A 15,881-nucleotide genomic window follows, 5' to 3' on the forward strand; every position below is an offset into this window, starting at 1 on the left:
ACAGTCTGCTCAATGCTACTCTGCCTCTGTATCCATTTTTGTTCATCAGTCTATAATGGTCCTTATTATCCATAAATGAGTGAGTTCATGTGGTATTTTTCTCAGCTTCCCAGGGGCCGTCTCAGTCTCACAGGGGCCGTCCCAGCCTCACAGGGGCCGTCTCAACGTCACAGGGGCCGTCTCAACCTCACCGGGGCCGTCGCAACCTCACTGGGGCCGTCTCAACCTCACCGGGGCCGTCTCAGCCTCACCGGGGCCATTTCAGCCTCATAGTATCTTCTAATACCTAGTCCAAATTCTAATTTTTTCAATTGTCCTCAAAATTGATCCTGCTTGAAAAAATAACTATAAAAGACAATGAAAGGTCATCTATGCTACAGAATCACTCAACAAGAATGGGTTTTCTTTGAAACACTTTTTAGTATCTTTACTATTTTGAGCAACTGCTATCCGTTAGTGAATGTCTATGCTCTACTGGCAAAAGTATAGAGAAAGGTGAGCCTCAGAGAAAAAAAACTACGTGGCTGGGGCCAACGCTGCTGTCTTCCCAGCCTGCTGTATTTCAGGTTAAGGTGCCAGTCCTTCTGCTGATGAGTTTCACAATTCTACCCCATGAGGAAAGCAGTGGCAATGGCGTCAGTAATGGCCAAAGACCATCCTCAGACAGACATTCCTACAGTCGGACAGAATCTTCATGATGGTTTGCCTTAACCAAGTTTATCATATATGAAAAAAGGAAATCTGGTTGCACATACTAAAGATCAAAGAAGTCTAAAAAACACTTACCGCCTCTCAGGGCTAATGACACCTGTCATTAATTTCTCTGTTCCTGCGGAATTTACTGGCATTTTAATTGGGGTATCCTCCAGGCACTGGTTTCTAACTATTAGAAAAACAACAAACACAAACACAAACCAGAGTTGACATACTGTGGTTTCAAAATTTCTATCAAGAATGCATACATCACCCCAATTCCGTGACTCAGAAATGTAATCACTTCGCCAGTGATGCTAAAGCTACAATTCTGTAAATAAACGTTTCCATGTGATTTATAATAAAAACAAAATCATTTTTGCTTTGCATGTGTGGCTCTCCTTTCTCTTCACTGCTTATTTTATTATAAATATCATGGCAGAGCTAAACAGATCATATAAATACAGATTTTGTGATTAATGATTCTCCTTTCTATAAATGAAAGTCAATCTGTGTTTACACAAGGGCCCAATTTATGTCTTTAATTGATATAGTACTGAGAGGTGTTAATTCAATTCACCGCTCAACTCAACCTGTTAGGCCAGTGATTTTCAGCCTTTTTCATCTCATGGCACACATAAACTACTAAAATTCTGTGGCACACCAAAAAATATTTTTGCCTACCTGACAAAAAAATAGGTATAATTCTGATTGATTTAAAAAAATAATAATTACCTAAACTTTTTTGCTCCAAGGTGACTTTTTAAAAACTCAGGTGCCTATACTTGTATATAAGGATTTCTGATATCAAAAACTAACCAATCAGATGAAACCTTATTATGGGATGTGACCAATAAGATGCGACTCTATTATATGACCTATATATTTATGGTTCAAGACAAAGCATTCACATTGAATGACTACTGTTGTATTGGCTGTTGTCATTTTTTTTTTTTTTTGACAAGGCAAGGGAAAAGAGGTCAGTGACCCTAACTAAATAGTCAGGTATTGCAAGTTTTTAAAATTCTTGCGGCACAGAGAAGTGTCCCAGTGAAAGTATGACAAAAGTTATTAAAGAGGAGTGAGCTGTGGCTATTTTTATATTTCTTATTCCAGAATTTTGTTTTATGCTAATGGGGTATTTGTATCCCATGATACAAATATGCATTAACAAATCTGGTTGCCAGCGATTAGTTCACTTTTTGTTCATGATATAAACCTTGTAACCCTTTAGAGATAATAATATTCACTTCATAAAATATGATACCGAATTTTTAAAAAGAGATCAGAGGTTTGGTTTTGTTTATGACTATTCAGCACTATTCTCACTGGTTCTACAAGAACAGGAAAATAAGATCAATCAACATCTATGAAAAACAGTTTCATCTTTGTACACTGAGAGTATCTACTGCCATACATAGTTATCCTTCAACAAGTTGTCACTGACTGGATTATACAGGATCCAGAGAAATTAAATTAATGTTTATGTCAAAAGTGACTCAGAGCAAAAGTAAAATGCAAAGCGCTAATGGAACCTATCAATTGGGGCTCAGACACTCGCTCCCATAGGCAGCTCTTATGTTTAAAGAAAAGCAGCCAATTATAGCTTTTTACCAGAAAAATGTTTCTCACAGGGACAAGTCATGTAAACTTTATGATTATAAATTCTCAACTATCCATATTTTAAAACCTTCAGAAATACATAAAAAGCAGAAAATATCAATGATAGAAGGGACAGTAAGCATCAAAGACTCTTTCTAAAAATGCCCCAAATGAGCTGAAAGTCCATCTTACCTCCCTGGCCAAGCCACTCACAAAGGATGTTATACCCTTGTTAAGAGAAATAACAGAAGAGACCCCCCCGCCTCACTGGAAAAAATTCAATAGCAAATACTACTGAGGTCCTACTATGTGCAAATGTTGTCTCACTGAAACCTCATACAGGCAGCCACACACTCATCTCATCATCACTGCAAACTAGCCTCACAAGTTGGAGGAAAATGTTGAGTTAATGAATTAGAGAATGCAATTAACAGGACTTCCAGCAAATATTCTGACAAAGTTCTTCGTATCTTTACATGTAAGTAGACCTCTGGAACTGGCTATCAGCCCCACTGGCAAACTGGAAGCACAATGACAGGATGTGAGTTGGCAGCAGCTCCATGGCAGGGTTTCAGAGTTTGGTTTCATTAGGATGTTAACATAACAATATTAGGTCACAATTGCTGGGAAAAGGCTAATAAAGTTTAGGTGTCATTTTAAAAAGTGACATAGACTAAATCATAGTAAATAAAATCCCTTTAGCCTTTAATTTATTCATTCCTTCATTCAACAGATATGGCCCCCATTATATACCAGGTATTAAGCACCTACTATGTACTACAATGAACATAGCCCCTCCTATGTACTATGCCATGCTGCAATACAGACAGCAGATAGTCTCTACTCTCATGACACTATCTTATCCTGGTGAGACCCAGTACTACAAGACTAGGTTCAGTTCTAGGCAGTTTTAAGAAGCACAATGACAAAATAGAATATGTTTAGATGAGGTCAGCAATAAAAGCGCTGAGGTGTCATAAAAGAAACAGCTTAAATAACTGGTGATGATAAAGCTGAGGAGAGGAAACCAAGGGAAGTGAGAGTTGCAATGTGTGGACACAGATATCTGGAAGGACACCGCAGCTTTTTTCTGTCTGCTGAGCATGGGCGGTAGCACAACGCAGAGCAGGATCAGACACCAGAACTGGAGGTCCAGGTGCATAAGAAGAGCTCCAGAGAGACTGAGGTTTAGTCATTATAAGTGAGAGCAAAGAGCTGGGGCAAGCAGGATCTAAACCTGGATGGCCTTGGGCAACTCCTTCACTCATCTGAACCTCAGGTTCCTCAGCTATGAGAAGGGCCGTGGATTAAATGAGCTCTAACTTGCCTTTCAGCTTTGATATTCTATGATGCTATGATTCAACTTTATCTGTATAAAGTTGAGGAAAATTAGAAGTTGACTAATATGCTTTCATTTCAGCTAATCAAAATAACATAATAAAAAAGCAGGCAGACTTCGCCTAGAGACTCCTGAGAGCAGTGCTAGTCATTTCTGACCTGTTATGCATTCACGCAGCATGGTAAGAAGAATGGACTTTAAAGGTGTTTCAGCAAATACCTTTCGAGGGTGTAGTGTAATGATTTGGTGTAGTGAGTATTTCTCTTTTATGCTGGTTCTTATTAACTGGAGTCTTTGGCTCTGGAAGTACAAAGCCATCTTCATTCTTTACAGCAGACTTGGGAGTATATATATTCTCTTTGTTCTTTAATTTATTGGCAGATGCTTTGCATGAAACTGGAGTTAATGATTTAGATTCCAAACCGTTTGATTCTGTCCAATGCTTGGCAAACTGGAAAAAAAAATCACTAGATAAAGTACAGTGAAGAAAAGTCAATTTCTTTACAACATGCTTTCATCATTTGTAGATTACCTTGTAGCATTTTTACTAAAATGAAATACTATCAAAAGGGTATTATTAACGATACCAAGAAATTTGAAAATGTACATTCCATTCTCTTTAGTAAGTGTCGATCACTTCAGTCTGTTCTATTGACAGGTAATTTTCAACATGTTTCAGGCCAAGTTTTCACTCAAATATACCCCGGGCCTAGGCAATATTGAGAATGACCACAAATAAATCCTTAAAAATTGCTTCCTATACCTAGATTGTCATGGTCTGTCTCTTAATATGTACCAAAAATAAAAGTTTAGTGGATAATTGTGCAGAAAAACCATGTTAAAATACTCTAACAGAAATGTTGGATAGAAAATATTTTTTAATCCTTTTGAATTTATGGTTGAGCTTGCTAAATAGTAAGGAAAGTCCTCAGAGGTCAAACTAAAAACAGGAGCATGAATCCAGAAATGTAACCAAGGATGAGACTCCGCACTGCCCTAAGGGCATCTACCTACTATCCTGGATACCCTAGGGCATAGGTTTCAATACTGTGGAAGCCTTACACCTATGCAAGGGTTAGACCCAAAGCCCCCATGAAAAGCCAGAAAAGGCTCCATCTAAAATTTTAAAAGTGAATTAAATATAAATATGCCCTGCAAAGAAGTTGGCAAGAAAATGTGTCTATTTTGTCTTGAGCTCTGGAGGAGAAAAAAAAAGTCTCCTTTAATAATTTGTAAGTAACCACAGGACAGTCTTCACATAAGCTCCAAGCCCAACTTCATACTATGTGCATGGTCCCTGGAATCGAAAGCCTGGAATTTAATTTAAAGTAGTCCTAAATTGTTTGTGTTCCAGGAGCATGGTAGAAGCAAACACAACTCCTATCTAAAAGAAAAGCTTCACTCCAACACAACCCAAGCTCTCAATCCTTAGTAGCTGCTGAGTTGGGGGGAGAGGGTGTTGACTACAAAGGGGCATGAGGGAATTTGGGGGGCAACAGAAATGTTTTTGATTTTGGTGGTGGTTACACGACTGTATGCATTTGTCAAAACACAGAATTTTACACTAAAATAGTGTATTTAACTATTTAACTACATGTAAATTATACCTCACTAAAAAGAGAGAGAGAGAGAGAAGGAAGAAGAAGAGGAGTGGGGGAGGAGGAGGAGGAGAAGGAGGAGGAGGAGGAGAAGGAAAAGGAGAAGGAGAAAGAGAAGGAGAAGGAGAAGGAGAAGGAGAAGGAGGAGAAGGAGAAGGAGAAGGAGAAGGAGAAGGAGAAGAAGAAGCAATAAAGTGTTCCAAAATGGAATCTTGGCTTTCTTCAACTTGGAAATAATTGGCATCCCTTTCATTCTATTCCAACTATCTCTCATTAATGTTTTCTTTTCTTGATTTGAGAGAGAGGAAGGGGGAGGGAGGGAGGAAAGGTGGGTGGGGTAGACAGAGAGAGAGTGAAAGAGAGAAACATCGATTTGTTGTCCCACTTACTTATGTATTCATTGGTTGATTCTTGTATGTGCTCTGACCAGGTTTGAGCCTGCAGCTTTGGCATGGCAGAATGACACTCTAACCAACTGAGCTACCTGGCCAGGGCTCTCATTAATGTTTTCAATAGTTTAAGAATTCATTAACCCCTAGCCGGTTTGGCTCAGTGTATATAGAGTCGGCCTGCGGACTGAGGGTCCTGGGTTTGATTCTGGTCAAGGGTACATGCCCGGGTTGTGGGCTCGATCCCTAGTAGGGGGCATATAGGAGGCAGACAATCAATGATTCTCTCTCATCGTTGATGTTTCTATCTCTCTCTCCCTCTCCCTTCCTCTCTAACATAAATAAAAAAATATTTTTAAAAAAAAAGAATTCATTAAGCTTGCAAGCACATACTAGATCACATGTTGGGGCCTAGACATTTTTATAATTGAGACAATATAATCTGCTTTAAGTAATAATAAAATTAACCAACCTGTGGTGTTTGGGGAGTAGCCACACCTGTTGATGAATTGTCTTCATACCATTCATAGTCTATTAATCCAGCCACATAATTTTCATCACTTGTGGTCATATCTTCTAAACTCAGGTTCTTTGACTATTCAAAAATAGAAGGATCATGATTCAGTTTTTAAAATAGCATATACCCAGTGCAGGGCAATGCCCTGGAAGCAGAAACAAATGAGAGATAGTATACTGAAGAAGCTTACCATTCATTACAGCAAACAGGAAGTAAAAAAATTTTTTAAGTCAGATGATTAGATGGGAGAATCTCTGACTCTCAAACAATATGTCTTAAAACATTCTTACGTTTATAGCATACTACTTAGCTTGTCATTAGCAGATAATCACTAATGCCAGACAAATAACTCCTCTGAAAATCTACAAATAAAAAGCTCTGACAGCCAAAACCGGTTTGGCTCAGTGGATAGAGCGTCGGCCTGCGGACTGAAAGGTCCCAGGTTCGATTCCGGTCAAGGGCATGTACCTGGGGTTGCGGGCACATCCCCAGTAGGAGATGTGCAGGAGGCAGCTGATCGATGTTTCTCTCTCATCGATGTTTCTAACTCTCTATCTCTCTCCCTTCCTCTCTGTAAAAAATCAATAAAATATATTTAAAAAAAAAAAAAAGCTCTGACAAAGTAGAAGATGGAAAAGAAACAACTTTGAAACATGGGCTGCTTAGTTGTAAGCATATACAGAGTAGTTAGCAATTTATACTAGGAATAAATTAGCCTTATGGAAGATGTCCTGGGGGCAGGATACTTGAGGTCCTGACCTAATAATACCACCAGAGTCATTTATTTTCCCTCATTCTTCCTCTCTATAAGCTAAGGCTATAACAGATCCTTCCTAAATTCTAAGACAATGGAACATAATTGGATTTTTTATTCTCCATCCTTCCCTTTCCCTCAACATCTAGTTAAGCTGGCCAGGCTATATTACTTGAATTTCTTACACCTCATCTTTTTCTTTTTCAGTTCCACTGCCACTGTTCCAATTCAAGGACAAATCTCAGACCTGAACTATTCAAACAGATAATATGGTCTCTGTGACCAGTCTTTCCACCCTCTCAACCAGGAATGACAGAGTTCTCCAGGACCGCCAATTACCATCAACTAGACCTAGCTGCATGGAGTGCTAGGCTGAGAAAAATACTAAAGTGAAGTCTAGGCTCAGTGGGGAAAAAAGGTACAGTGTTGTGTGAATGACGGCTGTCATGGGTATTAAAGTAGACAGTAACAGCACACACACATATCTGACTAGACAATTCTATATACCACTGGATGAATTATTAAAAATTACAGTCATAGCAGTGATATGTCATGTCTTGCTCAAAAATCCATGGTTCCCATTACCGAGAGCATAAAGTCTAACCCCTCTCACGTGGACTTTCAAGGTTCTCTACAATCTCTCATCCACCCTTCCAGCTCACAAGCGCTCTCCCTTCCTCTCTCACTTCCCCCCTACTTGAACTCTTCATTTTGCTAAACAGATCTAGTCACTGTCAACATAATATATCAAGCCCATGTTTAGGTGTCTGAGCTTTTGCTAATTACATTCGTCTTGCCCTGAACACTGTGCTTTTTCTTTTCCATTTTTCTAAACTTGACTGTGGGTCCAGTTTGCATCTCCCATGGCGATCATGCCCATCCTCTAAAGGCCCTAGAACACACCTCTAGCCCCTTATCTGGCACTAATCATCTACTACAAGATTTTCCATTGATGTGCAGCAAGAATTTTTAAAACATGCAATTCCTGACTATTTAGTCAGGGGCACTGACCTCTTTTCCCTTAGACTATCAAATAAAAAAATGATAATAGCCAACACATCAATAGCCATCTAGTGTGACTGAATCAAAATTATACCTATTTTTTTGTCAGATCAACAAAAAATATATTTTGGTGTGCCAAAGTATATTAGTACTTCGTTTCTGTGTGCCATGAGATGAAAATGGCTGCTCTGCTATGATGTGGTATAACACAACTGTTAGAAACCAAGTACCACACTTCATAGCGATTTGTCTAACATGGGGCCTGAAAATGTTAATGTTGATGATGATGTGGTCTTTTGTGATTCCTGAATCAGATGGTTTTATTGTTAAATTGAAAGTTTCATCTATTGGTTAACTATTACTTACTTTCTTATAAACAACACCCCAAAGGAAAAGGGTGATTCGATCAAAAGGGAAAATAGAACAAAAAGACTTATGTGCCTTGATTCAAATCCCAATAATTTGCATAAAGATCAGAAAAGGACCCAAAATTTTATTTCTACTTCATTTCTTGTCATTAAAATGACTATCTGGTATAAACATTGATTCAATAACATGAATTAAATGCCCAAATAATTAAATTATTAGGTAAATGCTCATTAGATGGAAGTTAAGAGTAAATATCTTCCCAGATCTTTTCCACCTGGATACGTTATGAATCACAAAAGCACATGAATTGAGACCAGGCCCAGCCAATGGCTTAGGAAAATGTTTCAGACCTCTTACCTGAGGTATCATGAATTTAAAACTTTAGCTGAAGTGTTTATTCTAAGTACACAGTATCTATTGTCTTTCTGAGATGACCTCGATCAGAAGCAAAGCTCATGCTTTGGTGTCCTCCTATACCCAAAGGTGTTAACTTGAATCTGAGAGTTTGTTTAAAGGGTTTGGTGATGTGGACAGTATGGCTGATGGGCTGATCATAAAGCCCATGGATAAAAGATCTGCCTGGGCATGGGGTATTCACCAGCCAACAAAACTCTCCAAGAACAGGCCAGAAAACCATCCCAGGAATAAGATTATCTCACTTCAGAGATTTCTTTACACGACAGACAACTTGCACTCACACTTTTTAGTTCTTAGTTTGGTCAAAGACAAACTGGGGAGAGAAGAAGAGAGACAAGTTAGGTCTGGCATGGACATAAGACCCACTATATCTGCAGCACATGAGTGACAAGTGACAAAAAGAGAGATCTAGTCCAGCTAGCATGGCTCAGTAGTTGAGCATTGACCTATGAACCAGGAGGTCACAGTTCAATTCTAGGTAAGGGCACATGCCCAGGTTGTGGGTTTGACCCCCTGTAGGGGGCATGCAGGAGGCAGCGGATCGATGTTTCTCTCTCATCAATGTTTCTATCTCTCTCACCCTCTCCTTTCCTCTTTCTGAAATCAATAAAAACATATATTTTTTAAAAAGGTTCCAACATTTACCTTGACGTTTGTGAATGGGGTACCACTGACTTGTCCCCAGGAAAAAGGAGGAAGCCTTAAACGAACTGGTTTCCCCCGAGCCTTCTTGGCTAGAAGCAGAAGATAGGTAGCTGTGAGATGATCATATTGCCACTGGAAGAAAAGAAAATCAAGTTGTTTAGAAGATTAAATGTGCTTTTTGAAATAATGTTCTATTTTAAATTAAATTTTTTCCTGGATGTAATAGACATTCAGAATTTTTAAAAATTTTTTAGCTTTACAAGGCATATAATGAAAAACAGCAATCCTCTACACCACACCACACACACTCATTTCTACTTCCCGGAAAGAACTACTTTTAAACACATTTAGCTATTTTTCTATATTCCTAAATTAACTGTTTATAAAGCTTTAATTTTTTCTTCAGCTTCAGATATCATTTTTAGATTTCCTACTGTATAGAATTTAGCTCTACTATAATTCCTTCCTTCCTTCCCCACACATCTCCTCCCTGCATCCTCCTGTTATAATTTTGTTGTAATTTTAGTAAATTAATATTTATGTTATTACTATGTAAATACGTGGTATTCACAACTAAGTAAGGTAATGTTCAAATATTTAATTAGTACACCAACCAATCAGAACAGAGGCCAAGAGGTGTAGAATTCTGGGGGCCCCTGTGATGCCGATTATTGTCCTTTTAATGATGGATTTGAGGTGGGCCTAGAGGGAGGTGCCTAGGGCCCAAGGGAGGCAACAGGGAGGGCACTCTGGGTAGCAGTTATTTACCAGTCAGTGTATAAACATTAGTATCTTACAACCAGTATGGCCACACTGGCTGAGCATTAGCCCTGCAGTTAAACCACACATGTTGCAATCCTTGCATTTCCTTTTTTTTATAACTTGTTTTTTCCTAAAGTTAAATCTTTTAAAGGCAGTTATTTATCTTACTAATTCAACTCCACAGTCTCCAACACCCTTCACCTCCTCCCAACATGTTCACACATATCAACTAATCTGTCTCCTTCTCTGTCTCCCTTTTGGAGACATTCCTCCTGATATCTGCATTCCATACTCCACTCTGGATTGGCTTCTTTCTCAGCCTGCAACTCAACTGTTAATCTTGGGATTCCCTGCACCTCTATCCTACAACGTATCCACAATTCCCTAGATCCTAAGTATCCCTCTTTCTTTTTCCTTTCTTTCTCTCCTTCTCTTTCTCTTTCTTTTTCTTTTATTGATCTTAGAGAGAAGGAGGAAGGAAGGAAAGAAGGGAGGGAGGAACATCAATGTAAGAGAGAAATATCCATTGGTTGCCTTCTGCACGCACCCAGACGGGGATCGAAGCCACAACCCAGGGATGTGCCCTGGCAGGGAATCAAACCCGCCACCTTCTGGTGTATGGAATGATGCTCCAACCAACTAGACACACTAGCAAGGGCCTAAGTATTCCTCTTTCTTGGTTTACTTTCTTGTTCTGGTGGAAACATCTCCAATAACTTCCGGAGGGTAGATGAATGGTAGGTAAATTTTTTGAGAGCTTGCTTGTCTGACAAATAACTGCATTCTATCCACACATCTGATTCTAGTTTAGCAAAGTATAGAATTCTAGGTTGACAATAATTTTCAGTTTTGAAGACATAGATCCATGATCTTCTCACTTCTAGTATAGCTATGGAAAAATCTAAAGTCTTTCTGATTCCCAAGACTTTGTGTATGATCCTTTTTGGTTTTTGTCCCTGACACTTTTTGAATCTTCCTTTCCCCAGTTTTCTGAAATTTCCCTCCAGAAGGCCTGTGTGTGGATCTCTTTTCATCATTTTGCTAAGCCCTGGTTAAGCCCCTTTGTCTTTAGAAACTCTTTTCTGGAATATTTCTTCAGTGGTTTCTTCCCTTCTTTCCTCTGTTTTATCTTTCTGTGACTTATATTATTTGTATGTAGGACCTTTTTTACCCCTTCTCTTCTATTTGTGCATCTCTTTGTCTTTAGGTTCTACTTTCAGAAGGTTTCACATTAACTCATTTTCCAAACATTTCTACTGAGCTTTTCTCATTTTTTTTTTTTTTGGTCATATTTTAAATTTCCAACAGCTATTTCTTGAAATGTTCTTTTTAGTCATCTTATTCCTATTTCAAAAAAGAAATAGCTTCTCTTATCTCTAAGAATGTTAGTTATCATTTCTTAGCCATTTTTTCCCACTTCCTGTTATCTTTTTTTTTCCCCCCTGAGTATCTTTACTTTTTCTTCCTTCTGGCCAACCCCACGTCATTTATTTTGACCTGTGGCTTTCATGTTAGAGGCTTTCCCCAAATATCTGGTGATCTTTGGCTGTCTGTCTCTATTTAAAAGTGAAGAATTATAATAACACAGCTAATTAAAGGCTCTATATGTAGTCTGGGGCTGCTTAACACCTTGGGGACTTTTCTCTAAGGCAGTGCTTTCAACTGCTGTACCGCAAGAATTTTTAAATCATGCAATACCTGCCTATTTAGTCAGGGGCACTGACCTCATTTCCCTTAGACTGCCAAATAAAAAATGACAACAGCCAACATTACAATAGCCATCAGGTGTGAATGAATCAAAATTACACCTATGTTTTTGTCAGACTGCAAAAAATACATTTTTGGTGTGCTGCAGAATTTTAGTAATGAGTTTATGAGTGCTGTGAGATGAAAAAGGTTGAAAATCACAGCTCTAAGGTAAACACACAAGAAAACTGAACTCCCAACCATTGCTACAGCAAGTAGGTTTTTCCTCCTGGCTTTCCCCTAGAGAGGAACCTTCCAATGTTCCCCCACCCCCACTGCAAACAGGACAAAATCCTAGTCCTGCATTCTGAGTGGAACAGCGAAGGGGGTTAGAGGCAGTGACTCACCATTCAATATGAGGACTGTGTGTGTGTCCATGCATCCTTTTCAAACAGCTCATGGCCCCCACCTGAGCTATGTCTGGTACAAGAGTGCCTCTGCTTCAATGTCCCCAATCTTCTGCTTGGGTGGGGAAGAGGTGGCTGTCATGAGGCACCGGTAGAAAAAGGGACTCGGGTTCTAAATGCTTCCAATACAGACTTTCAACCGATCTCCCTGGTTTCCAGCTGCTCACTTCCCTGATTTCAGAGGCTCCCAGCACCCTGACCCCCAAGCCTTTCTGGAGCTCCAGCGCTCTAATCAGGTGGCTGACTGCCCTTTCCCACTGCAGGCACTTAGGCTCTCGCTTTCTCCAAAATGCTATACCCTTTTCTCCCTTTGTTATTTTTGTGTGGTTTTAGAAAATGTTGGTTGCAAACATATTTGTTCAATCCACTGTACTTAACTGAAAATTTCTCAATAATGTACCCATAAGACTATGAGACTCTCTGCCCGCAGGAGTGTACCATTTTAATAACACTGAGTAATATTTAAATGCTATGTATCTCCTCGCAGTACATGATCCAAAGAGGTCTACTACCAGTTGTTTTTATTAGTAAATTTTATCAGTTAATATTTCAGATGGCCACAATCATAGTATATGCTTTGAAATTTATACAATGGATCTATCCATCTAGTGGAAGAAATATACACTACTGTGATAAATTATCAAAGAACATTTCCTTTAACCCAGACAGGGCAGGGGGAAAGGTTTCATGGAGAAAGTACTTGGGAACCAAGTGAAAACTATGTAGTTAGAATCACTCTCTATTTTCCAAAAACTACATTAAAGATTTTTTTCCCACCTCCCACATCTATGGTCTCATCTATGACAGCCACCGTTTTGAAAAAGATGCCATAAACTAATCAGAGGACATGGCTAAGAAACAAGTTGCCACTTGCTTATCAACAATGGCATAAGCCAGGCATTGCCAACAACACCTGGACGGTGCTAGCGCTTTAAATGGAGTTTTCTAAGCATGCCTAGGAGTTTTACAACCATCCTCTAAACCCTCTTTTCCTCCGAGGCATAGAAAGCATCCTTTTTATAACTTTTTTTGCAATAGCCTCTGCATATTACTCATTATGATAAGGAGCACAGGGGAGTTCTGTGTTGAATACCAGATAAATCAACACATTAGTTACGCTTTCAGGTGATGTCAATCCTCAGGTCTAACACAACCGACGTCTCCCTTATCTTTTAGACAGTTCCCTCTTTTGAAAGTCAAATGTCTGAAGGTAAAGCAATAGCTTTACCTGTTAGAAAGAAAGTACCATTTCTAGAAAACTAAAAACATTTTTAAATCCCATCACTGTTCAGACAGACCAAATATTAAAGAACTGCATGGGCACCTGGGCTGAGGAAAGACAGCTACTGGTACAGGGGGTTTGAAAAATTGAGGAGTAGTCCACTATCCTTCCCCTGACCTTGCTCCCAAGGCCTTCCATCTTTAAACTGCCCCCACCAGAATACATGGGTATTTGCATTGCAGGAGTGGGGGAAAGGGATGCCTTGGTCTGAATCAGTTCTCATATGTACATGTGACCCTCAGTGAAGTTCCCCAACCAGATGACTGGAAGCTCCCACAATCAGAGCCACTCATAGCTGGAAGAATTGGGGGAAAGTAAGGAAAGCAATGGAGTAAAAGCTCTAGCACTGCTGCAGGGAATCTCAATGAGACAGCTCAAAATCATAAGACATATGAAACTCTGACTTCTACATATATGAAAAAAGCAATTTCAGAGTGCTTATGACCCTCACTGGTTTGGCTCAGTGGATAAGTCGTCGACTGAAGGGTCCCGGGTTCGATTTCTGGTCAAGGGCATGTACCTTGGTTGCAGGCTTGATCCCTGGCCCTGGTCAGGGTGCGTGTGGGAGGCAACCAATCAATGTGTCTTCCTCACATCAATGTTTCTCTCTCTCTGTCTCTGTCTCTCCCTCTCCCTGCCACTCTCTAAAAGTCAGTGGAAAAATATCCTCAGGTAAGGAATAATATTATCTATTTTGTTTTCTGTGTCAGATGTAAAGAAGACAATTCCTAGTTCCATTTCACTTCTAAGATTCAAAATTGTATTTAGAGTCCACATAAAGGATACTATTTTAAAGACCTTTTTTCAATGATTCTTGAAATTCTGAGTATGTTACTTTTAAGATCCAAATTTTAAAATTTTATAAATCTCATACGAAATTTTTTCTGGATAAAATGACATGTTATATGGGATTTTCTTTGAAATACCCAGCTGAAAGTGCAGATGAGGGAGGGTGTTGGGATACAGATGAAATTAGCAAAATTTTAACAGCTGTTGAAACTGGATGATGATACATGGAAGATCACTGTTATTATACTATTCTCTCCACTTTTATAGGTGTTTGAGATTTTCTATAATAAAACTTGAAAAAGAAATTTTATGTATTTGGAAAACAGACTTCTATTAAAGATCATCCCAAAGAAAAAATCATGTAGTTTTTTAAGTTGCTTATATGAAAACTTCACATTTTATTGTAAAAGACTAAGAACCTACATATCTTGCAGCAGTTCACAATTCTTGCCATTCCTTTTCATTCCACGAAAAAGTAAATTATCATTCTGTTTTCCAGACATACTCCAGAGCCTTTGCTTATTATGTCATTCAAAAGAATTCCTTTTTTTTCTATCACCTCCTCACTTAAAAGAACTGTGCCTTAGCAAAGTTTTGTTTAGTTTAAAAAAAAAATCCTTAAGGCCTTTACCTTGCAAGTTAGAAAACAGAAAAAAGAAGAAAAAAAAAACATACAAAGCATAGGTGATGAAAAGACATAGAATGAACAAGAGAAAATTAGGGCGCAAGCCCAGCCCAGCATTTACATTATGCTCAGAGACAGCTCTGAGTGGCTCTACCTCTAGGAAATACGTAATCTGGATTTAAGTATCTGAAAGAGCTAAAATGATCCAACACCAGAAATCATGATAATAATTTCACAGTATTTGGTTAATAAGCTTAGGGGTGATGTGATGCTACAGGGTTGCTTTTAGCTAAGAAGGAAACTGTTTTGTGTTTACCTTAATTTTTACAGCAGAATCATAATTCCATGTTAGAGAATTTAAAGTAGTCAGAATCAGAATTCTGTCAATGCCCTGGACTAGTTTATTCTGTTTCTTAATTTTCCCCCACTATAATTCTCTTTAACCAATGTTATTTTTTAAAAGGCTGTCCAGCAGACATTAAGAAAGAGCTGAGTAGGAATCATACATGAATATAAAATAAGTGCAACAGCCCTGGCCAGGTGGCTCAGTTGGTTGGATGCAGTGGTCAGGGCACACACCTAGGTTGCAGGTTCCATCCCCAGGCAGGGCACAGATGGGAGGCACCTGATCAATGTTTCTCTCTCACATGGATGTCTCTCTCCCCCCTCTTCCTCTCTCTAAAAATAATAAGAATAAGTGCAACAGTTACACCCATGATAAAATCATAGGTCTGACAATGCTACCCTATTTTTAATATACTGATAACATCAAGAGCAATGAAATAAATGGTATTACTCTCAAATTCATGCTGCATTTCTTACCAATGAAATTAAATCCTCCATTGTCTGCCTGTTGTTTTTATGATGTACAGAAAGTTCTGTTATACAATCTTCATCAAGGTGAATAAGCTAAAAAAAATTATAAACTTTATTAATAAAAAATTA

The 15,881-nt window shown here is 38.8% G+C and overlaps 1 protein-coding gene across 1 annotated transcript in view; it reads right to left on the bottom strand.

The window, feature by feature from the left end:
- MELK (maternal embryonic leucine zipper kinase) overlaps positions 1–15,881 on the bottom strand; it is a 54,867-nt gene that overhangs the window by 7,899 nt on the left and 31,087 nt on the right. Inside the window, exons 10-14 of the mRNA XM_070430112.1 lie at positions 15,759–15,845; positions 9,326–9,457; positions 6,094–6,216; positions 3,854–4,085; positions 787–883 (exon numbers count right to left, since the gene is read on the bottom strand). Of these exons, the coding sequence (XP_070286213.1) occupies positions 787–883; positions 3,854–4,085; positions 6,094–6,216; positions 9,326–9,457; positions 15,759–15,845 (671 nt within the window). The remainder of the gene's footprint in view (positions 1–786; positions 884–3,853; positions 4,086–6,093; positions 6,217–9,325; positions 9,458–15,758; positions 15,846–15,881) is intronic.

The sequence above is a fragment of the Myotis yumanensis genome, unplaced genomic scaffold (assembly GCF_028538775.1).
Source record: "Myotis yumanensis isolate MYYU_CA2020_CCGP unplaced genomic scaffold, mMyoYum1.0.hap1 SCAF_12, whole genome shotgun sequence".
Taxonomy (NCBI): domain Eukaryota; kingdom Metazoa; phylum Chordata; class Mammalia; order Chiroptera; family Vespertilionidae; genus Myotis; species Myotis yumanensis.